This window comes from Mercurialis annua, linkage group LG1-X (genome assembly GCF_937616625.2).
Source record: "Mercurialis annua linkage group LG1-X, ddMerAnnu1.2, whole genome shotgun sequence".
Classification (NCBI taxonomy): domain Eukaryota; kingdom Viridiplantae; phylum Streptophyta; class Magnoliopsida; order Malpighiales; family Euphorbiaceae; genus Mercurialis; species Mercurialis annua.
In genome coordinates, this window is record NC_065570.1 from 70,902,240 (window position 1) to 70,926,209 (window position 23,970).

Sequence of the window (23,970 nt, forward strand, 5' to 3'; positions counted from 1 at the left end):
TTCAAAATATTATTTTTTCTCAATTCTCTTTGCAGCTGCTCACTTTCTTCAAAATCACTTGTATAATTGTTTTGCATTCCACCTCTCATACCTAACTAAATTTCGACAAAGACAGTTACGATACAGTTTAATTTCATCCAACGAAAGTTTATTTCACAGACAATATTATCTTATTTGTCAATGTTCAAATAAAAAGAATCAGTAGATATCAACATAATATCAACATAAAGTCAACATAAAATCAACAACACTGTAATATTACAATAATTCAGCAATCAATCATCATCAACAAATCGTTCTGCAGAATAAAAAAAACGCAGAAATACAACAAAACACAAAAAAATATAGAAATAACAGAATTTTATTATATAAAATCACAAAATTATTTTATATAACATGAAATAAGTATTAGTTTGTTTAAAGATACTCTTTATACATGTTTAATGGTGAATCAACAGTAAAAGATAAACATATTATAGATCTGAAAATAAAAAAAAGAACAAGAAATTTCAGATCTAAAATTAAAAAGATAAAAGAAAGATGGCGCGGCGTGACAAAGGCGGAACGATGGAGGCAAAACGGCGGAGGCGGAACGGCGGAACGGCGGAAGCGAAGGAGTAGAAATCGTGAATTTTTTTTTCACAGCTCAAAAGAATTTACTGTTATATAAGCAAGAACGGTTGAGATAATGATGAAAATGAGAGAAACAAGAGGAGTCGTGCAATAATGGAGATAACGCACAGTAAAATCGTGGAGAAGAGAAGCGAAAATGGCGGAAAAGAATGGAGAAACCGCCAATTGAGAAGGAAAATAAGAAAACGGTAAAAAAGAAAGAAATCCAAAAGAAAAGGTTAGGTTTTATAAAATTGATGGTGTGAAAAGTAAAGATATAGATTGGGCCGTATAAAAGTAAAGTTTAGCCCAAATCCTGTATTTTATATAAAAAGCTCTATTCTTTTAACACCATCCGGTTATCTGTCAAATGTACTTTTCTAACCCCAATTATGGTAACTTTGCTGCTGATCATTTGGCCTCAATTATGGAACAGTGTATGTAGTGCTAACTGGTTAGAAAAGTACTTTTTTTTTTGGTACAAGAAAGGAGGTAAAACGCCTGAACACAACCATGAATAACTACGAACATTATGTCCCTCCTTTGAGCTTACACCAATGGCTTCAGCATGATGTCCATGGAGTTTCTTATGAGCGTAATGTTCGTAGTTAGTCATGGCTGTGTTCAGGCGTTTTGCCTCCTTTCTTGTACCAAAAAAAAATGTACTTTTCTAACCAGTTAGCACTATATACACTGTTCCATAATTGAAGCTAATTCATAGGTGATCATAGTTCCAATTAAATTGCAATGACATTCACATTTCAAAAAAATTACATATGAGATAAAAATGCAACAACTGCATTTACATAATCAACCAGACAAGGTTTGAATGATAGTTTTATGCCAAGGGCTAGACAAGTGTTCCACAAGATTATCAATAGGACCAGCATGAGTCACAGCAGCTTGCACAAAAAACCCCACCATTGCTACCATTGCAAGCCGCCCTGCAACAAACACATTATTTTAAAATCAAACAATACCGTAAATCAAAAACTGTAGAAATATCAGAAGCAAAAAGTATTACCATTTTTAATCTCTTTAAGCTTCCAGTCATTTGCATTTTTAATATCTTTAGCTAGCCCAAGCGGGTTCAGTAGAGGACCGCCAGGGTAACTGTATCATGACTTACAAAACGTCAATACCAAATCAATATTCAATATGAATGCAAGCCACAGGGCATAGATTTTACCCGGGCTCCAAGCCTTGTAGTGAATCTTCCATTCCGAAAAAAGACCCTTCTTCAGTCTGAGATCCAGGATTAACAAAATCCATATACCTTCTTGTCTCCGCATATCTTCACCAAGAAAATTGATTATACTTTTTAAAAATCAGACATCTTAAAGTTATTAGTTGAAATAAAAAATTATAGCAAAAACTATTCCTATTTATCGACAATGAAAAATCAAATTTACCCCATCCAAAGTATCTGAACAACTATCAAAGTCTGTGTGCTTGCAAAATCATACTTTACTGCGCCTGCTTCGTACCACACTGGCAATGGGCGAATTCCTGTTACCCGTAGCAACTGAAACACAGCAACTATATCACTAACAGATAAAATTCTAATGGTTTATAGTCAAAACCAGCAAATGCAGATTATGTAGCCATATGAATTAAACGAAAGCGGTTGCTTACATCTGTGAAAAGAATTCCGGCAACTCCAAGCATGGCAAAACGAGCATGAACCAGCTCTGCCTGCACATACCACTTCAAGCTTTCCGGATCTTCTCCAAGCCCGAGTGGGTCAAATCCATAATCACCAGCCAAACTTAAGAGAGAATACAAACTTCAGCAAAAATAAGCACAGAACAACTAAAAGTATTGGCATTTCTTATCGAAAACTACATAAGAAAAAATGAGACTCACGTCCCGTCAAGATATGAAGGGGGGTCGAGACCCGGAAGCCATGTGGGGCGCTGCTGGGCAGAAACCAGAGTTCGGGTGTAGCATCGTTTGCTTCCTGTTTCAGCAGGCCAAAAAGTATCCACTGCACCTGAGGACTTGTTTGTGCTCTTATATGCAAAGCGCAATGATGAGGACGAACATGGCTGAAAAACTAAGGCTCTTACCGTTGCTATGGCCATTTTTAGCTTTGTATTGTGAAGCTAATAGCTCCTAACTCAAAAACCACACATACAACTACCATCCAAACAAACAACTTATCTTTACCCACATCCAATGTTTTAAAAACCCATGGTTCAACCGTTTCCAGGGGTTAAATAATATATATATATTCTCTAGACTAAATCTATAAATTTAAACAAATAAAAAATTCTAATTGGTAAGATTCAGCAATTAATCACAGTCTAACTAGTCAAAAATTCGAACCGACCGATATTGACAGTTTAACTGGTCAAACAAATTTGATTTTGAGATTTCTTTTCTGTTTATAGAACCTGAACTGGTTTTCTAAATTTTTAAAAAATCATTGAACCCGACTGACATACTCCGGTCAAACCGACTAAACCGGCCAGTCCAATCATAATAAGATGATGACATGGATCCACCACATACTAATTGGCTCTTGTGTTTATACCGAACTTTTGAAGGCGAATGGGATATGAAGAAATGTGGGGGTTGAGAGACATCTTTATATTTATGAGCAATGAAGAAAAACAAGAACATGAAAAGAAGAAACCAATCAAAGTAGCTGTTCACCATACCATAGATAGCAGCAGAGTAGTAATGGAATTACAGGAAGCTTCTTATACAAATGGACTAATTCACTATCTGAAGATAATTCTAGGTTATCTCAGCTAAACAACAATAAAAAGATACAATTAGTTTTTATGACAGACCATGATGAGCTACCCGACAATGGCGACGCCGAGAAGTGGTCAAGTAAAGGGTATCATCCTCAGTTCTTCGCAGCTTGTCATCGCCTGCTTGAAATGCTAAAAGAGCTAACTTTCATAGGAGTTGCAATTACCAGTGGAGCCTCTGGAGAGTCAGTCACTGCAAACTTGTCGTGCATAAAACAACTGTCGACGATTGAGTCATCCTTTAGGACTATCTTGTAGCAATAACAACTCTTCAGTCCCTCCTGATTTCTGTAGCATTCATGTGACCCGTTCTTCACTTGCTGGAAATTCCATATCACACTGAACTTGCCCACTGTTGCGACCAAATGGCGCTCCTGCTTTCCATTTTCAGTCACCTAAATCATTTTGTAACACCATATGTTAATATTTTTAAGCCTAATTGAAGCACATAAAAAAACAAATACCAGAAGAAAACAATTCAGATGATCAAAATCATCAACATCTAAAATGGAACTGTATGCAGGCATATTATAATGCAATTAGGGCACATACAATTTAATCAAACAAATTTATGATTAACATGTAGAGACGCAGCATCCAGTTAAACATAGTTAAACAACTGGTTGAACTCGTACTATAAATCATTATTTCAGGAGTTGAGATCCATGTAAGGATCTGAGAGTGCAAGGAGCTGGTTTCCATTTCATCTGCTTATTTACAATTCTAGAAAAAGTCTCAAACATGGTGAGAAGGAGCAACCAGGAAATCAAATGCATTTACAGCAATAATTGTGCATATAGAACACTTAATGAACCTTAAGTTATCAAGTCTCTCAGTCAGACACTGCTACAGACGACAACTTCAGCATGTGCTTTTCAAACAAACTTTCCAGTACTCGAACCATCAATTGAAGGTCTATTGTAATTGTACTGTAAATTAGACATATAATATAGGTTCTAGAAAATATGATTTTGTGATTCAAAAAAAAAAAGAAAATATGATTTTGCATTCAAGTAAAATTAATCAAGCAATCAGGAGCTATCTGAAAAAATAACAATATGTTATGCCCTATGAAGTATGAACAGAAGAAAACCTTTGGCCATGAAAAACATAAACCAAGCACTAACAGAATAACTACTTACTTAAGCTGAAGAACCAAGTACTTATATAATAATGAGGAGAAGAAAAGCATTTTATCTACTTTGCTCAAAAAGCAAATTCAAGACACAACTAATTCAAAAATAGGCCATGCACGTGTTTTACATCAAATTCCAAGCACAAGTCCTAGAACATGTAAATAGAATCCAACCACATAGGCCAATCATTCACATAAAAAGTTGTGATAAAACAAATATTTATCAGTGGAGAATAATAACTGTTATTTCACAAGAATAGGCAAAATTAAATACAGTATGTATTTGAATGGAACTCACTCAGCATCTATTACGAGTTCGCATACAAAACTAGTTGGATCCTCTACAACCTGCTAAGTAAGACCATTCTTTCCACAGATAAAAGCACATATCATACTAACAAGTGAATTAAAGTTTCTGCTACGTCTCAATTCTCATGTGTTATAGGACAATCACACCAAAAAAACATTCAATAGAAAAACGATAAAGCAATAATAAAGTAACAAAAAGCATGAAAAACTTAGTTTGTATCCAGAAAATTGCACACAGGTCTAAGCTTGATGAAAATGCCGCAAGAAATTTTTTTATCACCAAAGCTTTTACATTATGGAAGGAGAATGAACACAGTAAATTCCTTAAACAGAAAAATAACAGCTAAACAAAGAAGCAAACAAAAAACTAGAAGGAAACATGTGAAACTTACCCACGAAAATTGAGCATTACGGAACTTGTTACTAACTCCAGCTAAATGTGAATCCAAAGGACTCAGCTTCAACAATCTGGGTGCAGCAATCTTATTTCCCATACGACCACTAAAACCTGTCTTCATCTTACCATCCTTGTCTGTAAACAGAGTACAGATGAGGATCAAATACGTATCAGTAGTACCCAATATCCACTTCCCATCAAAGGTGACATCAACATGATTAATAGGTGATCCCAAGCCAGGAAAAGCTGTTTTTGCCTGCCTCATAGAATTGCTTGAATACAGTCTAATTTTCCCATCAAGAGACCCAACAACAATCGATCCATCACCAGTACTAGCAAAACAATGAAAGTTTGTCCCTCTTGAGAACTGATGCCCTTGTGTCCAATTTAGAACAGGGGCGTTAGCATCTACAAGTTCCTGAACAATCCCATTACGGTCGCGCATATCCCACCTACAAAGCCTATTATCATCCAATCCCAAAAATGTCGACCCCGATGGATCCAACTGAGCTCCCTTGCTATCATTAGCAATGTCTCTCATAGTAATATCAGTTCCATCTTTCTCAAATTTCCACTGTGTAACAATCTTCCCAGTCTCAATATCAAGCTGATGTAAACCAGTAGAATGTGGGTTCCCATCCTTTTTTGGATTCATAAGCAACATATTAGTTTCCGCACGCATAAGCAATGCTTTCTTAGGAGTCGAATGGGCCAAACTCAAGCCACTCCTTTGAGCCCCACTGTCGCCAAAATTGACATAAACACCTTTACCATGAATCCCATGGGCAGAATTCCTAACAACCTGAATACCTGAATCACCAACCAAGAAGCTATTATCCAATGCACCCAATGCCAAGCTCTGTATCCCTCCGTTTGCTGCCTCCTCAAACTCCTCTCTCAAATGTTGATTATCCCTAACCGGAGTAACTGCTGAGCCCGGACTTTTCGAGAAACTATCATCTGCATCCTCCCACATAGAATCGTCAGCCTTCTCAGGATTCGCCCACCCAAGAAAATCTTTTCCGTAAACTTTAACCTTATTAGCTTCATTATTTTCAAATCCATAATTGTTTTCGAACAAACAATCATTATACTTATCAACAAACATACGGTAATCCTCATGATTAAAAAATTTCAAGGCCCAGACACCACTAGCAACAAAATCAACACGATGTTGGTCTTTAAAAGTCTTTAATTGAGTTTCAGCACAAACTTTAACCCTAATTTTACTACTAACCTTCAACGCCCAAAAACCGGCCTCTTCGCATTCAGATTCCGACTCAGACTCACTGTCATTGTGGAGTTTGGAGGTTTTAATGAAGGAGTAAGAAGTGAGTCTCTCTGATAGAACCCATTTGGCTTTAGGGGTATTGCTGCCAATATGAAGATAGAGTTTGAGTTTGTTTTTCAAATTGGGGTTTAGGGTATTACTCTGAGGAGAAGAAGAAGGGTACTTGAGCTTCAGGGCTTTGAGTTTGGCGTCCACATCATCCAAAGAAGAAGGAGTTTTCGGTCTTTTGGAATCAGAGGCTGATTTCTCTGGGGTGTCGTACCTTTCTTCTTCGGTTTCTGTTTCGGTTTCGGTTTCTTCTTGTTGGTATTCTGAGTCTGAGTCTGAGTCTGAGTCTGAGAGATTCAGATCTTCGCGGCTATGTTGGGCTCCCATTGTTTTTGGTAAGTGTATGGAGAGAGCAATACTGAGAAAGGAAAGGAAATGGAGCGTCAGATTTGGTGAGGAAGTGAAGAGAGCGCCAAAGTTCAAATTTTGAAATTGGATCGTTGCAACTTGCAGTGGTTAGGGTTTCGAATTGAATGAACCAATAACTTACCGGTTATTACCGACGACATATTGGGTTTAATTGTTTACGGGCATGGATAATACCCAGATTTTAACTAGACCCATACCAACAATTACTGGGCCTCTCGTTTCGGATACTGCCAGTTGACCTCATAAATATGTAAAATGCTTCAATTTCAATTGTCAAAAAGAAAAATGCTTCAATTTCTGTGGAGGTTATATCAGACTTGTCAGTTAAAAACTAAAAATGAACTGTGTATTTAAAACAAAATCAACATCCAATAATAAAATTTACTAATATGACACGTTTTCAATAATATTTTTATTGATAAATAAGCGTGTATAACACTTAAAAATAAATTTTTGAAGTATTTTGTACTTTTTTTATAATTAGAGATAGGGGAGCGTCTATAGAAATATTTGAACTTATAATTTAACAGTTTGCTATCCAATACTTATATCATTTGAGTTATATCTCTTTGGTGAAATATTTTGTACTCACTATAGATTTTTAAAGCTTCGCACATAAAGTAAAAATATTCTAACTAATCAATATTTTTTTTTCTAATTTTCTGAGATTTTTTTTACATAGATAGATAAAATGGTAGACAAATTCAAATAACAAAAACAACAAAACACAATTAACTTCCTCGCATTGAACGCTTGATAAATTGAGCCCAATTTTGTGTGTACGTTCTCCGGTCGCAGAATATAACGAAACATCAAATATTGAAAAACTTGTTTAAAACGCCAAATATCATCATAGATACATTGCACCGAAGAAAGATTGCAAATTCCAAAATTAATGGTAGAGGATAATCGAAGAACGCCAACCTTCAAATATGACGTCGTTCCATCCTTTACAAATCGCCCAATTGTCATTATAGATAATAATAATTACTAAAAACCTCCTCATACTATATTGTAATTATTAAATTTTTCAATTTGTCACTATTTTTTATATTTATTTAGATTTTAAAAAAAAATGGAGTTATTTAAGATAAAACAAGTTCAAAGATAAAATTTTATTTTATTTTCAAGAGTTAGATACTTTGACTAAATCAATTAACATAGTTAGCTGAAAAAAGAAAAAGATTGAATTTAATCAATTGTAGGACTAGGATGTATGATAGTTGATTTTTGAAATATGAGAAGAACTAATAAGCTTAATGTCAAGGAGTTTTAGTTGGGAAAAAAAAAAGTTTTAGTTGATAACCCCCATATATAATATATATGGTGTTAGCGAGTCATAGTTTAGTAATTGTAATGCGATTATGCGAGAGGGCTCCAGAAATGAGCCAGAACTAAGCAAAAAACAAAAAAACTTTTATCAATGTGCAAGCAAAAGCTGCCTAGAATTTGTATTACCAATAAATGAAGTGTTGAATCCCTTTCCCATGAAGTAACCTCAATATGGCCAACTCCAGAAACGCCATCTCCTCCATCATTTTTCATCATCTCCCTCACCCTTGCCACATCATCCCATCTCTCTACAACTGCATACAGATTACAGATTGACATCAACACGTAAAGCCCGCCATTTCTGTTATCCAATTAATATAATTTCTTGGCAAATATTCTCCAAGCTCGACCTCATGGTGCATGCAACAATCGCTTAGCAAAGCACCCCGAATAGCAAAATCAGGTTCAATCTCCATATCTTTTATCTCTTACAAATGAAAATGTCTCATCAAGCAAACCCGCCCGAGCCAAGAGACTAACCATGCACGCACAGTGTTGCAAAGTTGGCACCAATCTAAACTCTTTCGTCATTATCTGGAAGTAGCTCCTCCCTCCGTGAACAAGACCGCCATGGATGCAGGCCGCTAAAATTCATAAAAATGTGATGTTATCAGGTTCTACCCCCTGGTCCCGCATTTTCATAATAACAAGTTGGAGCCTTATGTTCAAGGCCACACCAACTATAACCTGAGATTATTGTATTCCATGTAGCTAGACATGGTTCATTGATGCTATTGAAGACCCTTGCCGCTACCTCAATGCTTCCGCACTTAGTATTCATGTCTAGTTCCGACAAAGTCTTCTAATTCTAATTTGTTCCTGATAATGTAACTGTGAATTCTCTCCCCAAATTGCATGTATCCAAGCTGCGAAACAACCAAACAGTAAACTCGCAATAGTAATGCCATCCCCCATCTGATTTACATCCGCACATCTTCATTTGACGGAAGAACTCTATAGCATTCACTAGCCCTTCCGGCCTGTGCACATCCAGATATAACTGAATTCCAACTGATTAACAGTTTTTCACGCAATTCAGAAAACAAAGAGAATAGAGCTTCCACGTTGTTATGCTTATAAGCTTATTTTTGTAACATGTGTGAAACGACTGCTAAAAGAAAACACGCAGCTCTTCACCTTTAATTTTTCTTTAAACATAATAATTGTGATACATAACATGTCTTGAACAAATGCAATATTATTCACTTAATCTTGAAGAAACTAATTTTCTTAGCATTTCACGAATTTTTGACCCACACGGCATAGCTTTCTCCAGATGTAGCAACCTGAAATTCATCGGAAGGTAGTAGTTTCCCAAGATCCATCTTTGGCCCAATCTTCATTATAACATTATCATTGATTGCTGCCATATACAGATCAGTTTCAGCCGCCAGAATATTTATCTTAGTAGTTGAGTGAATCCCAGAACTCTTTCTGATTGAGGCCAATTTACTAATTTCTTCCTTCATCCCCCAATCAAAGAAATGGTCATAAAACTGCAATACAACATAAAAAACTTCAATTAGTAGAATTATACAAAACTGAAAATGAATAAGATTGAGAGAAAGAAAGTACAATGGATGGTGTTCCGGGGTGAGTGAGAATATAAGCATATCCTTGCATGATTTTATCTGAGGGGAACGGCCAAAGCTGTTGAGTAGAGCCTGTATCATGATTGTCAATAAAAGTCACTGCCTTTTCAGGTATTATGCCGATCAGACCTGGCGGATTTCCGTTCGAGTCCCTCAACCTCCATAATTCTCCTTGTACAGCTGCTTGTAAAATCCCTTTTGTTGTAAAATCAAATGCTGTGACGGAACCACCGGCAGCTTGAATCCAATGTTTTAGCGCGTTACGGTGCATATCCTGATTATAGTCAGGTTTTCCATCTTGTTCATAAGAAAGTGAATCCCATTTCTCAGCAACTGCAAAATCAGGCGCAGTTTGCTCCATGTAAGTTTTAGTAATACTTGGAGCATAGCCTTTTACAAAATCGAATCGAAACCCATTGAATCCGATATCAGATTTTAACCAGTTCATCCAATCTGATAGCTCCTTCTGAACCCTTGGATTGAGATGGTCAATGTCAGGTGCAGGTTGAAAATCTTCTCCTGTGTCGGGATTCCCATTGCCGTCAGAATAGGCAGTATCGTCTTTACAAATGAAAGACGGTCCCCAATCGAGGCGATCATCGGAAGTTCCGCCTTCAAAGATGCACCAAATTCCTCTATCATCTTGTTTCTCAGCAGTTCTATGATTTATCACTATGTCAGCCAAGCACTTAATTCCATTCTGATGGAAAGTCTGAATTAATGATTTCAAATCATCTTGGTTTCCATATTTTGATGCACTCAGATCATACAATCTTCCCGGCATGTATCCTAATTTAACAATTAATTGAAGTCTAATTAAGGAATTAAACAAAAACACAAATTCGCAAATTCCGGTGAATAAGATGTACCTTGAGGTGCAACAGACTGAGAAGGTGGAGGAAGCCATACATGAGAAACTCCTGCATTAGCCATGTCAGGAATGAGATTCTTTAGCGAGTTATACCATCCTCCTGCTTTATTACATGATTCCCAATTGAATCCCTGGGAAATCTTAATCATCAAAATCTCCAAAATTTAATATTAAACTTAACATGCAAAAATCTCATATACTAGTGTTTGTATTGCATACCTGAAACAGTAACGTTGCCGATGTGAACGAAGAAAACACAGAGAGAAAATGAAGCCAAATAAGGAAGTTCATCCTGTTTCATTTGTTTCTCCCAGAAGTGGACTTTTTATAGTAGCATTGTTGGCAGGTATGTCTCCGTTTTATACGCGTCTAAGTCTTTAATAATTGGAGTTACCAATACACTAAAGAAACGTAAAGAAATAATTGTACATAGTTTGTACTTTAGGAAGCTTCTCTTGCTGATAAATTAGTCCTTTTCCTTCGAATCCATTTCCTGTCCACTACTCTATTTTATTGTTTTGTCCTGTTCTTAGACTTGGTCAATCTACAAGTTCCACAATTATCCATCATCATCCGTAAGAATTTATTGAGGAATAAAGAATAGCGTGCAAGGTAATCCTATAATTTGATTTTTCTATTTGCTGGAAAGGAAAAAAAATATTAATCTAAGGTTATAGTACTATAAAAATATAGTAACAACCATCCTGCTGAAAAACAAAATTGCAGCAACAACAATCAAGAATTCAGCCTATTTATTACAGAGGACACTAGGTTCCGAGGTTCGTCATGACTAGAGGGGCCATCATTCAATACCCTCTGAACTGAATATTAATGAACCGGGCCAACAACATAAACACCGCCCAACCACAAAAACACAAGAAAAAGAGATCCGAGGCACATGTATTTCATAAAGATAATTATGCAAACTTGTAATTGAAGATTGAATTCAAGAACAGAACCATTCAAGTACCATATTACAGGAATAAATTATGAACCTATTAGCAATAGGTATTGATAAACAAGAAGAGCGTTTCTATTAAACCTGATACAGATTATAAATTTGATCAAATTTCCAATCCAACAAAATTGGAGCAGTTGAATAAAGCTCAGAGCTTCGCCGGCTTGGGGAAGATATCAGGAGTGAATTTTTGCGCAGCACTTAAACTTCCTTTGATCTTCAGAGCACCTCTGTATTCACCAAACTTCATAGATCAGCCACAAACAGAAATGAAGAATAAAATATGATTCAAGCACAGGAAAATGAGTGCACCTCATGAAAGCAATCTGGGGATTCAATTTTCCCTCAGCAAGCTTGACAAAATCTTCATCCTTAAGGGAAAATGTAGCATCAGGCTTGCCTTCATATGCACCTGCATATGTCCAAAGATATTTTAATCAGACAGTTGCTTCTTTTAGTAAAGAAACAAACAAATCACCGGAAAACATTCACATGAAAAGTGTGTATCCCATACATCTGCTGGGCCACGTTATTTTTATAACGTGCAAATGGACAATTAAAAAGCTAAAACACTATTGGTTTGTTAGGCGCAACCTTGTGTTATATAATTTTCCTCACATGAACTAGACAAAAGAACACACCTGGAGAAACCTTTCCTTCCTTGAGATCAACAGTAAAAATCACCTCGTCGATCCCAATTTTCTAAAACCACACAGACAAAAATCGAAAATCAAAAACGCATAAAAACATAAAAAATTCGGAAATTAGAATGACGGGATTAAAGTAGACTAACCTTGGGGGCAAGATGGAACTGATAAACAAGGTTAATCTTCTTGCGAAGTTTAATACCCTCGTCTGTCTCGAAGAAGCGACTCAAGAGATCAAGAATTGCTTGGGACTTGAGCTCAGTGGCCATTGCTGAGATGTTTCTTCTAAATTGATGATTTGGAAATTGGAGGAAGTGAAGGAGAGGATTGGGTTAATAAAGAAGGAAGTTGAAGGAGATTGGGGGGGGTGAAGCAATTAATTGCAGATTAGGTGACGAAAGGACACGCATCCCAATGTTATTACCTGTTTCCAAGCGTTTTATAAATGACTGACGTTTTCCATTTACGTGTTCTCACCTAAGCTCTTTTCTTAATCACTTAATCCCCCTTTTATGCCACTCCTTCATTATTTATTAAGGGTAAATTTCATCCACAGTCCTTGATTTTTCTTTTCTTTCTCACCAAGAAACTTAAACTTCAATTCTTAATCATAAATCTTCTAATATTTCATTAAATTTTCATATAGTTCCTTTCGTCCATGTTTTTTTCATACCTTCAAAGGTTAATGATCCCATGCATCTCTAATTTTAAATTATTTTCAAAATATAAAAAATTATCTATTTAATTATATTACAAATGCACTTATTAAGGTATTTGGCAAAAATATTTTATTTATTTTTATTATTGTTTATACTAAAAATAAAATTCCCCAAAGCCCAAGAGTCTAAAGGAATTATGGAGATGCTGAAGTTACAAAAGTTTATAACCCATAATTTTAGCCCATAATTTTAACTCCGAGTTTCCAATTTTAACATGTGTCGTGACAGTTTAATAAAATGACAGTTTTTTTTATAAAAGCGGAGAATGTAGTCGCCTGAGAAAGAATGAACATCTAACAATTTTCAGAAGAAACACTATAAAAGTAGAAGAGCACATAAGCTTATAACTCAGGATCCCCAATTTTAGCAGGTAATGATAGTTTATCAAGGTGGCAGTTTTTAAGAAAGTGGAGAATGTGGACAGTTGAGAAGAAGAAAGCATCTGACGGTTTTTGAAAAACGGTGTAAAAGTATAAAAAGACAACAATTACAACCCCAATAAAATCAACAAAAAATTTAAACTATCGAAAAAAATCAATATCAACATTTATTTTTATGAATTCATTTGTACTACAACTTCTATTTTTCAATTTTATTTCAGTCACAATTTCGTCCAGTTTTAGTTTTTCAATTACAAAATTTTCTTTTAAATTTTAAACGCTTTTTAGAAGATTTGTTTAAAAACTTTTAAGGTCTTTTATGTCCTTTAAAAACTGATCACAATCGTTTGATTAAATTTCAAAATCTTGATTTTGAGGTATAAGCTTTGGCACGCTCACACACAAAGACATCAACCGTCTTCTAAAAAACACAGAAAACAATTTGGCACGCCAAGTGAGACTATTAGAAAGATGGCTCCAAGGGCATGTAGTATTTTTAAAAAAGATGTAGCCGACTTCCAGGATGAGGATAGTGTGCCTGCAACAGCAAGGTCAGAAGAATTTGTTCACCAAGCGGTTGAACAATTTGAAAAATCGCTCGCGCCTCTTGACCGTAAAAATTCAGAGGCGACACAGAATGTTATTTTTACAATAGGACTTGTTATTACAAATAAGGAAAATGTTATAATATAACAAATAAAATGAAAGGCCCTAACGGCCTTAAAAAAGCCGAAACCATGACTAAAAAAATTAACACATAAAATCTAAAAAAATATAAATTTGCAAAATGAGAGAAAATTTCAGATTCTATAGAAATTGGCCAAATTATGGCTTGTTTTTTTTATTATTATTTTATTATATTTTAAATATTTCTATCGTATGATTGAATTCTATAATGTAAAAAAGATAGGCATGTTAGCCACCTTTTCTCACTGTTTGTTGGAATTTCTGCAGTAGTTGGAGTATCTGAAACAAGTTGGAGCATATGAAATTGTCAGCTACAAGAGTGTTTAATGCTAGAGCGTTTGGAACTGCTAGAGCGCCTGAAACTGTTAAAGCGCCTGGAACTTAGAGCGTTTGAAACTACTAGAGTATTTGGTATCAAAAGCATATAGAACTACTAGAGCATATGAAGCATTTGAAATTGATAGCGCGTCTGAAGCTTTTGAAACTATTGGAGCGTGCATAACTGCTAGAACCGTTGAAGCGTCTATAGTAGCTGAAGCACCTATTATAGCTATGGAACTTCATGAGCGTTTGAAAATGATAGAGCACCTCAAAGGTCTAGAATGGTTGAAGTGTCTTGAGCTGTTGGAGATATTGGGACATTTGAAGTTGCTGGAGCGATTGAAATTGCTAATGCGATTAGAGCATCTGAAATTGCTAATTGAAGCAAAAACTTATAAAACAACACGTCGTATTTGTGAGTTGAGTTTAATTTTGGTTAAGAAAGTTATATATAAATGACTTTACGTCTAAAGCCATTTATATATAAGGGGCATTTTTTATACCAAAATTAAAATTGTCTAATAATCCAAAAGAATTAAGGAGATGCTGAAGTCACAGAAGTCTATAACTCAGGATCTTAACTCAAGATCTCCAATTTGCCTATAGCTCACGATCTCCAATTTTAACACGTGACGTGACAATTTAGTAAAATGACGGTTTTTCTATGAAAGTGGAGAAAGTGAAAAGTGAAGAATGTGGTTAGTTAAGAAGAAATGAGCTGAGACTCGAGGAGTCGTTTTTTCATAATAGCTGAAATCTTATCTTTTGGCAAAAAGAAAAAAAATTGAGCATCTGACGGTTTTTAAAAGAAACGTTGTAAAGGCATAAAACACAGAAGCTTACAACCCAGGATCCCCAATTTTAGCAGGTAGTGGTAGTTTTAGAAAAGTGGAGAATATGTGCAGTTGAGAAAAAGTAAACATATGACAGTTTTTTAAAAGTAAAAGAAGACAACGATTACAAACACTAGTAAAATTCAACAAAAATTCAGAAACTCTCAAGAGAAATCAATATTAATATTAATATCAACATCATCATCATTTTGAATTCATTTGTACTGCAACTTATATTTTTTTTTGTTTTTCAACATTATTTTGATTGCAATTTCAATTACAATACCGGTTTTAGTTTTTCAATTACAGAAAACATTTTTTTAATTTTTAAACGCTTTCAAAAAAATTGTCTAAAAACTTTAAAAAAAAATTATGCCCTTTAAAACCGATCACAATTGCTTTATTAAATTTCAAAATCTTAAATTTGGAATATAAACTCTAACACTCTCACACATACAAAGGCATTGTTTTCTAAATAACACAGAAAACAATTATTAGTGACATATATTTTTGATTAGGTTCAGTTTTAAATTCCGATCGGTACCCACCCTAGTCTCAAGTAGGTTCCGTATATAAATGCAATTATGGATGCATTCAACTATGTCAACTTACCGTTAGGGCCACTATAGGCGCTAGCCATACCCAACAAAACACTTAAAAATCTTGCTTCAAGTCGAGGTACTCATTAACAGGCTGTACATTAGAATTCTATAAGATCATTAAATAAAGGAGTGGACGAGTAGTCGGGTTGCAGTATTAGTAGTAATAAAGATATTCGTACTTAGATAGTATAGTAGTATTTATTAAATATTCATTTTAAATGAGTGCGATTTACAGAATGTTTTCTTTGAAAATTTAGTTTGAACATGCGATGGACGCATTATTGGGCCATCAAAATCTGAAGCCCATTTGTTTTATCATTTTTGATAAATACGACCCAACACGAAAGTAGCCCATTTTAAATGAAAATTAGGGAAAATTTCATAATAGTTTTGGATAAAAAATGGAAGGGCAAAAGCAAATGGATATGGAGTTATCGTGGCAACTCCTTATTCGAAATTTCGAAGCTTCCTTCAGATATGGCAAAAGCGCGAACATCACTCCCTCAATTTCTACAGGTACTTTCTGAATTCACATACTATAACTTCTTTTGATCATTCTCCTGTTCGCTACTTCTCATTTTACTCCAAATTCATTGCGTATCTTAGGTTAATTTGTTGGTTTTATAATCTGCAATAAAATATCATTTATATGATCTTTGATTCAATGAATATCTCACATTTTCTGGTTTCAATTTCTTGTACAAGTGGTGATTATTGATGAAAGTAAAGAATAAAGGTTTGGGTTATCAATGCCATTGTTTTTTTCCACTTTAAAAGCAGAATCTGTAGTGTGCTATTATTATATTTGGAGGTTCGCTATATGTTGTCATGCAAAAGCAGAATATTCTATATGCCAAGGCCTTTCGGTTTTGGAAAGAATTCTGACAGACAAATTAGGTCAAGAATTCCACATGTAGCTCCAAGGATCTCAAAATCGCATCTCGTACCGGCCAAAATTGTATCCATTACTCGAACTGTAAGCTTGGACTACCTGAAAAACAGTGACACTTCCTTCTTGCAACCTGGAAGATTAATCAAATTAAGTGTGGCTGATGGAAATAATCTCGGCGAGTTATCTGATGAAGACGACGAGGATCTTTGTCCTGTGGAATGTGTTAAAGAGTTTAAGACTGATGAGGAATTCTTCAAGATTCTTGAAAAGGCCAAACAGGCTGATTCTTTAGTGGTGGTAGATTTTTATCGCCGTTCTTGTGGAAGCTGTAAGTATATTGAGCAGGGGTTTGCTAAAATATGTAGAGGTGCTGGTGAGGATGAGGCTTCTGTGATTTTCTTGAAGCATAATGTGAGTACTTTATTTCTTTCTTATGCTGAGTTTGAGTAGATTCTATAAGTTGCATTACAGAATCGAATATGAAAGCAGGAATTAATGACCTGTCTACTTGAACTCTTTCGTTAATTAAGTTCGTATACTGCAGGTAATCGATGAGTATGATGAGCAATCTGAGGTTGCTGAACGGCTTAGAATCAAGGTAGTTCGTAGTTTATAATTCTATTAACGTGCAATTGTCATTATCTTTTTGCACCGGCTTGAGTCGGTCTTGTGTAGTTCAATTTAGTATTTATTCTTTCTGCCATGGTTCTAATAGATTTGGTTAGAGGTTTCTAGTACTTACTATATGTTATGTTGCATGGAAATGAAACCTTAAAACACAAAATGCTGAACTGGAAAAACTATGAAACCAGATTTCTTACGAGTGTTAGCTTCAGAAGTGTTTCTGAAACCGAAAATGAAATGCTAAAACATAAGGCCGCCAAATTTCTGTGCAACGTAACTTGATGTATAAGGATAAATATATGTATTTGTTTACCACTTGTAACTTGATAATGTCTGATGCAGACAGTGCCCCTTTTCCACTTCTACAAAGGTGGAGTTCTGTTGGAAGCATTCCCTACAAGAGACAAAGAGCGGATTACTGCAGCAATTCTTAAATATTCATCTCCTGCGTCTCAAGCCGCATGAACTATGTATATTCTGGCTATTTTTCAAACTTTTATCTGATAGAAGAATAATTGAAATTCTTGGGGTTGAGATAAACATGATCAAGTTATATGGAATATGTGTATCTGTAATAATACCAAAAAAAGTATTGTCTTTGAGTGTGAAAAGTTAAAATCTTTTATCTTGTTTATATTCCGCTGTTCCAAAGAGAAAAAAAGGCTTTATCTTTATACTTCTGTTCTGTTGGCTTTCTGTTTGACTAACACTATTTCATACTAGATTCATTCATGTCATACATGAACTGATGAACTGTCTTGCTGTCAAAGCGGCGAATCGTTTGTATAGGATGAGTAGAGTTGACAAAACTTGATTCCTGAAATAATTTAGTTGACAAAACTTGATTCTTGAAATAATTTAGTTGACAAAACTTGATTCTTGAAAAAGTTTGGTTGACAAATCTTGATTTCTTGAAAATGTTTAGTTCATTTCTTGAATATGTTTAGTAGACAAAACTTGATGCTTGAACAAGTTTAGTTGACAAAATTTGATTTCTTGAAAATGTTTAGTTCACAAAACTTACATTTCTTGAAACTATTTAGTAGACAAAACTTGATTTCTTTAGCATCGGACTAGGAGCGCAGGACTAGAATTTGAAACGAGAATTACCATGATCTTAATTGAAAAGTGTCAGAGGCATTTTGTTATGAAGATTAAATTGAAGTTTGGTAAATTGGGCTCGAGACTTGGAAATTTTAAATGTTTTCTAACAAGCAACATGTCAACTTGCTATATAGTAAAAACATAGAAAACACACTGATGAAGTTCACTTCATCTAACAAGAGTAAAGAACTATATAGAGTCAGAGAAATGTAATGTGGCCATCTTTAAATAAAAAAGGTCTAAATTCCACATTCTGAACATGTTTAGAAAAATGTGCTGTGACAAATAATTAGAGATTGAGCGGGTAGTAAAGATGTCTAATACGATTAAAGGGTACACTTTGCTCGACTAATTAATATCAATTACTCTGATAGATAATACTTTCATCGATCGGATGAAGGTGCGGATGTGCTCTGTTATTCTTGATCGTGTGGATTTTTAGGATTTTATTGTTAGTACCAGGATGAATAATTTACAAGTTAGTGAATAAGATTAGAGCTATAAGAATCTTAAGGTGTTATATAAGCCATTGATCTTTGGAAAATACACAATAGTCGCTATCAGCAGGAAGAAAAAAGTATAGCAAGAGAGACTGGACCATTTGCAGGGTGCCTCAGAAAGATGTAATCTTTGAGTAAAGAGCATATTAAGTTCAATTCTATTAGCACCATCAACCTCTAGTAGCCACATTTTATTAAGTAGGGTCCATGCGAATAGCAGCATAATTTTACAATTTAGCAGGGTACCCTCCAGCCAAAAGACAATCATTTTCGCAAGCTCCTCCATATATGATATATAGTGGCGGAGTGCGGTTTTTTCAAACAATTCCTACCTCTTTTTCTATCTCTGATACGACTGGCATTATTAGTATTATATAGTGGTGGAATCAATTTTTTTTTTTCATATATGATATATAGTGGCAGAGTGCGGTTTTTCAAGAAATTCCTACCTCTTTATTTATCTCTGATACGACTGGCATTATTAGTAATATATATATATGGGTGGAATCAAAATTGTTTTTCAGTCTGAAATAAATTTCATCTAATTATTGCATTTATTTGATCTACCAAAAGTCCGTGTTAAATTCTATCTCATTTTAAAATAAAAAAAATAAAAAAAAATTGATGGCGGCTAGAGCCTAGCACAGGCTCTATGACCTATGTGTACCACCCCTGGCCCAATCACAATGCACCAATTGGCTTTCTTGCAGCCTCTTCCCTATAAGCGGGTGGGCATTGAAGGTCGCTCTCTTGAGACACATCATCATTACCAACAAAAAATGATGCTATTACATGCCTATTTATTTATGTGGGGTCAAAAAAGTAACAATACTAACTGTAATGGTTATTATATTATTGGTCAATAAAAAAGTTTCGAAAATTATAGATACATTACCGGTAAATTGAAAGAAAGATACAAATAATAAATATAAAGAGGATTGAATTGCACTTAAGATAAAAATGAAGGGGGAAAAACTTTGATATTCCCAGATAAGATTTTGACTGGGAAATGGAGTCTAGATCCTAATTAAGGAAGAAAAATGAGAATCTATTACAAAGAAGGTGGTGATGATGATGAAATTGGCATGGCAATCTCAGTCTCAGCTTTCCAAAATCTGGCTGGAAGTCCATGCTCAGGCACTGGAAATGGGCCATAATGAATCTTATTTTGAGATCCTTCTATTTCCCATCTGCAATCAAAACTTTTGTCAGACAGTAAACAATTAAAAAAAATTAAAATTTAAGAGAAAATAGTCTTTTTAACCTAATTTTAGGGGTGATTTTTGAAATAGGCCCATTCAAGCTAATATTTTTAAAATTAAGGATTAAGTTTAGCAATTAATACCTGAATTTGGTTGCTAAATGATGGGTAATAATAAGCATCTCCAGCTTGGCAAGCTCATTTCCTGGGCAAGCATGAACTCCACTTCCAAATGGCAAAAATGTATTGGGTTTTGGTGCCACCTGTTCAAGTCAGATAGTTTTAAAAGGAAAAATTAGCATCTTATTAATTCTTAATCAAAATTAGTATAATAGGGCAAGAAAAAAAGTTGGTGATTTATTTACCTCAAATCTTGAAGGATCAAAATTTTGAGGATCAGTGTAATATTGTGGATTGTGATGAATGTTCCTGAACAAAGGCATTACCTTCCAACCTTTGGGAATTAGATACCCTGTAATAAATTTCAGCGTCAATCATTTTCTTTTATTAAATGTCAATTTTATTATATACTTTTAACAATAAAAAAGAAATTGAATCATGGCAAGGTCCAAAAGAGTTTAATTTGCCACAATTTCATATATGATAATACTCCATTTGTTCTTGAGAAAATCTTATGATCTGAATGGTATTTCTTATTATTGTCAATGAAAATAGTATACACAATATGTATTCCAATGATCAATTTAGTTTTCTTTAAGATATTGCTAAAAGATGGATAAAACCTTAAGACAATAATTTTACTACGATGTTTTATCATAGGGTCAATTACTATTTACCTCCCTCAGTTTAGGTCTGAACTACCATATTCACATGACCTTTAAAAGCCAATTATTTTTGACGTTTGATTGAATTTATTATTTTTTCCATTTCGTCAGTTAAGTTTGTCGGTTGATTTACTCAAAAGGTTTGATTGTTAAAAATTAATTTCAATTTACCCCTTAAATTTATTTGTGTTTCAACTATTATTCCTTGACTATTGACCAAGTCAACTATTTTTTTTAGAGTTGATAAGTCTATTATTTACTCATCCTTTCAGTTAAGTTCGTTAGCTGGTTAAAGAGTCCAATTACAAAAAAATTAAGTTAATTTATTTTAAGAAAATCCATTAAAAATATCCAAATAAATATTAAAATAATTTATAATTATAAACTATAATATATCTGTAACTGTATGTATAAAACTGAAATAAGTCTAATTATCTTACCTTTATATTCCACATCGGCCACTGCTTCTCTAAAGGTAAAAGAGATAATACTTGCCATTCTCAAACTCTCTAACACAACCTGAAAATCCATATAAATTGTCACACATTGGTCAAAAATATTAGATGGCAATTACATGAAATTGAAACTAATTATAAATCTTTGACAAAAAATAAACTAATTATATATAGATAACATTTTAGTAATTATATACAAAAATAAGATACCTTGTAAGTAAATGGCATATTTCTAGTTTGATTCCAGTTCAATGCCTGATTCCCTTCATCATTCATCTTGTAAATTGCCTTCTGTTCAGCCTATACAAACATATGTCCCCAATAATTAATAATTATAATCATAATCGTAATCGTTTCTTCAAAATTATTTAATTAAACTAATTAATAATTTAATTTTTTTATATATTCAAGTGGAGATTCAAATTAAAAACTTTCATAAATTTTAAAAGAGTGAGATACCCTATAAATTATCAAAGAGTGAGAATACCAAACAGACCACTCTTTGATTAAAATTAGCAACATAGTTATGAAAATAATTAAATTTTATAATAAATAACATTAAGTTGAATGTGATTTAGTTAAGATTAGATTTATATAATTGAGTTTATTTAGCAAAATCAAATTTACCTTAACAGCTTCAAGAAGTTTGGGATTATCATGAAGGTACTTGACAATCCAAGTCATGGCACTAGCGGTAGTATCTTGAGCAGCAAACAGCACTCCGATAATGTTATCGGCGACCTGATCATCGGTCAACACTTGGCCCTGTTCATCTTTTGAGTTCAACAGACAACCCAAAAGATCATTGTCCAGCAATTTCTTCTCCTTTCTTTCACTTATAATCTCACCCAGAATCTTGCTCAGTCTCTTTCTTGCCTGCACATATATTAAAAATGGATCACCAAGAAAATTATATAAGCTCTGAAAATCTTGTTTAGTGAAAGAATTTCGAGATGTCACCGACTAATAGCTTACCATGAGAGCCTTTCTGTAAGGAGTTCCCGGCAGGCCTGTGGGAAAGGAATTATAGCCTTTGTCGACTCTACTATAATTCTTTTTCAGTTCTTCTCTATAACGACTCTCCAAATTTCCAAAAATGGCCAGTATACCAACTTCAAAAGAAAACTGCAACCAAATTCAAACATATTAAGAAATAATATTAGCGCTAGACAGTAAAGTGCTAGGTCAATTATAAAAAAAGAATACATAAAATAAACATACAGAATCTTATAATAACCTTTTTTAATTCTTGAAAGGTATTGATGACGTGTCCGCCATCCCAAGAATCTAAAGCGGAAGCTGCTAAATCAGAAATGTCAGAAACTAAGTTACGGAGTGCAAAGACAGAGAAGGAGCGTTGAACCAGCTTTCTCAATCGGAAATGATAATCTCCATGGTGAAAAAATAGAGCTGACGGCCCTATTAACTGTTCTTTGCTTTTGGGATACGTTGGGTTGAACAGGTGAGCTTGAGTCACCAGCACAAACCGAGCCGCTTCAGGACTAGCCAGCATCACACACGGACACCCAAGAATATGCGTCTTGAATATTTCTCCATATCTGTATATATGCACAAAAAGAAAATAAAACCTGATACGCGCGAATTTTGTATACATCTTTTTAATTAGTTTAAGCTTGAAAATGTATTGTTTTTTAGGTTAATCGTGTATGAAGTGTGTCGGATCAATGATCTAGCGATTTGGCGATAGAACGAAGCAAAACAGAAAAATAAATTATATGCTATAGGGATTACGAACCGAACCTTTTTTGTTTGTGAGCAAAGAATTGATTTGGGTCTTGAGAGTAGAGTTGAAGTGTGTCTCCAATGTAAGGCCAACCCATTGAACCGGGAGGTAGCTTAACTCCTTGATCAACTTCTAATTTCTTGCTTCTTCTTCTTCTTTTAGTGATGTACCATAATAAACTAGCTACAAAAATTAAAAAATAAACAACAATTCCTACCATCTCTCTATGAATATTTGTTCTTGTTTATGAAAATGTGTATGGAGTAGCGTCTTTGTAGTAAACTCACTGAATTTTTGCTCTACTGATTCTTGTCAATGACCAAAGGGATCAAGTCCATTTATAGGTGCACAAAGGATAAAGACAAAACGCACGCACAAAAACAAAAATAATAAGTAAGATAATTAAATTTTTAGGAAAAAAAGGTATACTAATAGCATGACATGTTATATATGGTAAATAATATTTGTACGCTTGCAACCGCTCAATATCAGAATTTTTTTTAGTTAATTTTGTAGATAAGGTATTTTTCCTTTTTTACTATCAAACCATTAATTACAAACTTATCTAAAATCTTGTATAATCTGTATTTGCAAACGTGTATCGTATATATTCATCCTTGCTTTTGATTTAGATATATATAACTTGAATTCCATTCAATTGCAGCGTCCAAAAAAGGAAGCATGGATTCACTACATAGTATATACACAAATATATGCTCCATATTTTGACAAGATTCCATCTATATCTAATATTTAAAAAATATCTTTTTATAACATTAAATATTTATTACTCTTCATAT

The 23,970-nt window shown here is 34.2% G+C and overlaps 6 protein-coding genes and 1 pseudogene across 7 annotated transcripts; 1 reads left to right on the plus strand and 6 right to left on the minus strand.

The window, feature by feature from the left end:
- Positions 1 to 1,343: 1,343 nt before the first annotated feature.
- Positions 1,344 to 2,801, minus strand: LOC126659790 (photosystem I chlorophyll a/b-binding protein 5, chloroplastic). Its single transcript, XM_050353123.1, has 6 exons — positions 2,479 to 2,801; positions 2,248 to 2,380; positions 2,025 to 2,137; positions 1,802 to 1,906; positions 1,637 to 1,725; positions 1,344 to 1,556 (listed from the first exon to the last, which is right to left on the minus strand). The coding sequence occupies exons 1-6, from the start codon at positions 2,694 to 2,696 to the stop codon at positions 1,423 to 1,425; spliced, it is 792 nt and encodes a 263-aa protein (XP_050209080.1). The 5' UTR covers positions 2,697 to 2,801; the 3' UTR covers positions 1,344 to 1,422.
- A 441-nt stretch (positions 2,802 to 3,242) lies between these two features.
- On the minus strand, positions 3,243 to 7,066 carry LOC126659780 (protein CYPRO4). Its single transcript, XM_050353117.2, has 2 exons — positions 5,211 to 7,066; positions 3,243 to 3,769 (listed from the first exon to the last, which is right to left on the minus strand). The coding sequence occupies exons 1-2, from the start codon at positions 6,879 to 6,881 to the stop codon at positions 3,488 to 3,490; spliced, it is 1,953 nt and encodes a 650-aa protein (XP_050209074.1). The 5' UTR covers positions 6,882 to 7,066; the 3' UTR covers positions 3,243 to 3,487.
- Positions 7,067 to 8,266: 1,200 nt separating this feature from the next.
- LOC126675740 (pentatricopeptide repeat-containing protein At2g04860-like) lies at positions 8,267 to 9,434 on the minus strand (annotated as a pseudogene).
- Positions 9,368 to 11,495, minus strand: LOC126661684 (alpha-amylase). 2 transcript variants are annotated; one of them, XM_050355551.2, is made up of 4 exons: positions 10,938 to 11,495; positions 10,717 to 10,849; positions 9,831 to 10,636; positions 9,368 to 9,751 (listed from the first exon to the last, which is right to left on the minus strand). In XM_050355551.2, the coding sequence occupies exons 1-4, from the start codon at positions 11,007 to 11,009 to the stop codon at positions 9,494 to 9,496; spliced, it is 1,269 nt and encodes a 422-aa protein (XP_050211508.1). In that variant the 5' UTR covers positions 11,010 to 11,495; the 3' UTR covers positions 9,368 to 9,493. The 2 variants fall into 2 exon arrangements, with proteins under 2 accessions (XP_050211508.1, XP_050211502.1); XM_050355545.2 differs by having other exon boundaries at positions 10,717 to 10,858.
- A 126-nt stretch (positions 11,496 to 11,621) lies between these two features.
- Positions 11,622 to 12,774, minus strand: LOC126661693 (sterol carrier protein 2). Its single transcript, XM_050355556.2, has 4 exons — positions 12,470 to 12,774; positions 12,318 to 12,378; positions 11,989 to 12,088; positions 11,622 to 11,906 (listed from the first exon to the last, which is right to left on the minus strand). Exons 1-4 carry the CDS (start codon positions 12,590 to 12,592, stop codon positions 11,825 to 11,827), a joined length of 366 nt encoding a protein of 121 aa, XP_050211513.1. The 5' UTR covers positions 12,593 to 12,774; the 3' UTR covers positions 11,622 to 11,824.
- A 3,472-nt stretch (positions 12,775 to 16,246) lies between these two features.
- Positions 16,247 to 18,015, plus strand: LOC126666146 (thioredoxin-like 4, chloroplastic). The gene is given in 5 exon segments (XM_050359137.2): positions 16,247 to 16,381; positions 16,571 to 16,725; positions 16,727 to 17,168; positions 17,302 to 17,355; positions 17,724 to 18,015. Coding segments are annotated over 4 exon segments (651 nt in total). The 5' UTR covers positions 16,247 to 16,381; positions 16,571 to 16,693; the 3' UTR covers positions 17,847 to 18,015.
- A 1,793-nt stretch (positions 18,016 to 19,808) lies between these two features.
- Positions 19,809 to 23,490, minus strand: LOC126676805 (abscisic acid 8'-hydroxylase CYP707A1-like). Its single transcript, XM_050371099.2, has 9 exons — positions 23,188 to 23,490; positions 22,664 to 22,985; positions 22,402 to 22,551; positions 22,054 to 22,302; positions 21,637 to 21,726; positions 21,412 to 21,490; positions 20,552 to 20,658; positions 20,331 to 20,449; positions 19,809 to 20,175 (listed from the first exon to the last, which is right to left on the minus strand). Exons 1-9 carry the CDS (start codon positions 23,388 to 23,390, stop codon positions 20,037 to 20,039), a joined length of 1,458 nt encoding a protein of 485 aa, XP_050227056.1. The 5' UTR covers positions 23,391 to 23,490; the 3' UTR covers positions 19,809 to 20,036.
- Positions 23,491 to 23,970: the final 480 nt, after the last annotated feature.

Coding starts and splice junctions, on each gene's coding strand:
- LOC126659790 (XM_050353123.1), bottom strand. CDS start 2,696: ATGGCCATAGCAACGGTAAGAGCCTTAGTTTTTCAGCCATGTTCGTCC. Junction 2,381..2,478: donor CCTTCATATCTTGACGGGAC/GTGAGTCTCATT, acceptor TTCTCTCTTAAG/TTTGGCTGGTGATTATGGAT. Junction 1,726..1,801: donor CTACAAGGCTTGGAGCCCGG/GTAAAATCTATG, acceptor GTCATGATACAG/TTACCCTGGCGGTCCTCTAC.
- LOC126659780 (XM_050353117.2), bottom strand. CDS start 6,881: ATGGGAGCCCAACATAGCCGCGAAGATCTGAATCTCTCAGACTCAGAC. Junction 3,770..5,210: donor GTAATGCTCAATTTTCGTGG/GTAAGTTTCACA, acceptor AAAATGATTTAG/GTGACTGAAAATGGAAAGCA.
- LOC126661684 (XM_050355545.2), bottom strand. CDS start 11,009: ATGAACTTCCTTATTTGGCTTCATTTTCTCTCTGTGTTTTCTTCGTTC. Junction 10,637..10,716: donor TCAGTCTGTTGCACCTCAAG/GTACATCTTATT, acceptor TTGTTAAATTAG/GATACATGCCGGGAAGATTG. Junction 9,752..9,830: donor ACCCCGGAACACCATCCATT/GTACTTTCTTTC, acceptor GTTGTATTGCAG/TTTTATGACCATTTCTTTGA.
- LOC126661693 (XM_050355556.2), bottom strand. CDS start 12,592: ATGGCCACTGAGCTCAAGTCCCAAGCAATTCTTGATCTCTTGAGTCGC. Junction 12,089..12,317: donor GGAAGGAAAGGTTTCTCCAG/GTGTGTTCTTTT, acceptor GGACATATGCAG/GTGCATATGAAGGCAAGCCT. Junction 11,907..11,988: donor CCCCAGATTGCTTTCATGAG/GTGCACTCATTT, acceptor TGGTGAATACAG/AGGTGCTCTGAAGATCAAAG.
- LOC126676805 (XM_050371099.2), bottom strand. CDS start 23,390: ATGGTAGGAATTGTTGTTTATTTTTTAATTTTTGTAGCTAGTTTATTA. Junction 22,552..22,663: donor CCTTTCAAGAATTAAAAAAG/GTTATTATAAGA, acceptor ATTTGGTTGCAG/TTTTCTTTTGAAGTTGGTAT. Junction 20,659..21,411: donor GGCCGATGTGGAATATAAAG/GTAAGATAATTA, acceptor AATTTATTACAG/GGTATCTAATTCCCAAAGGT.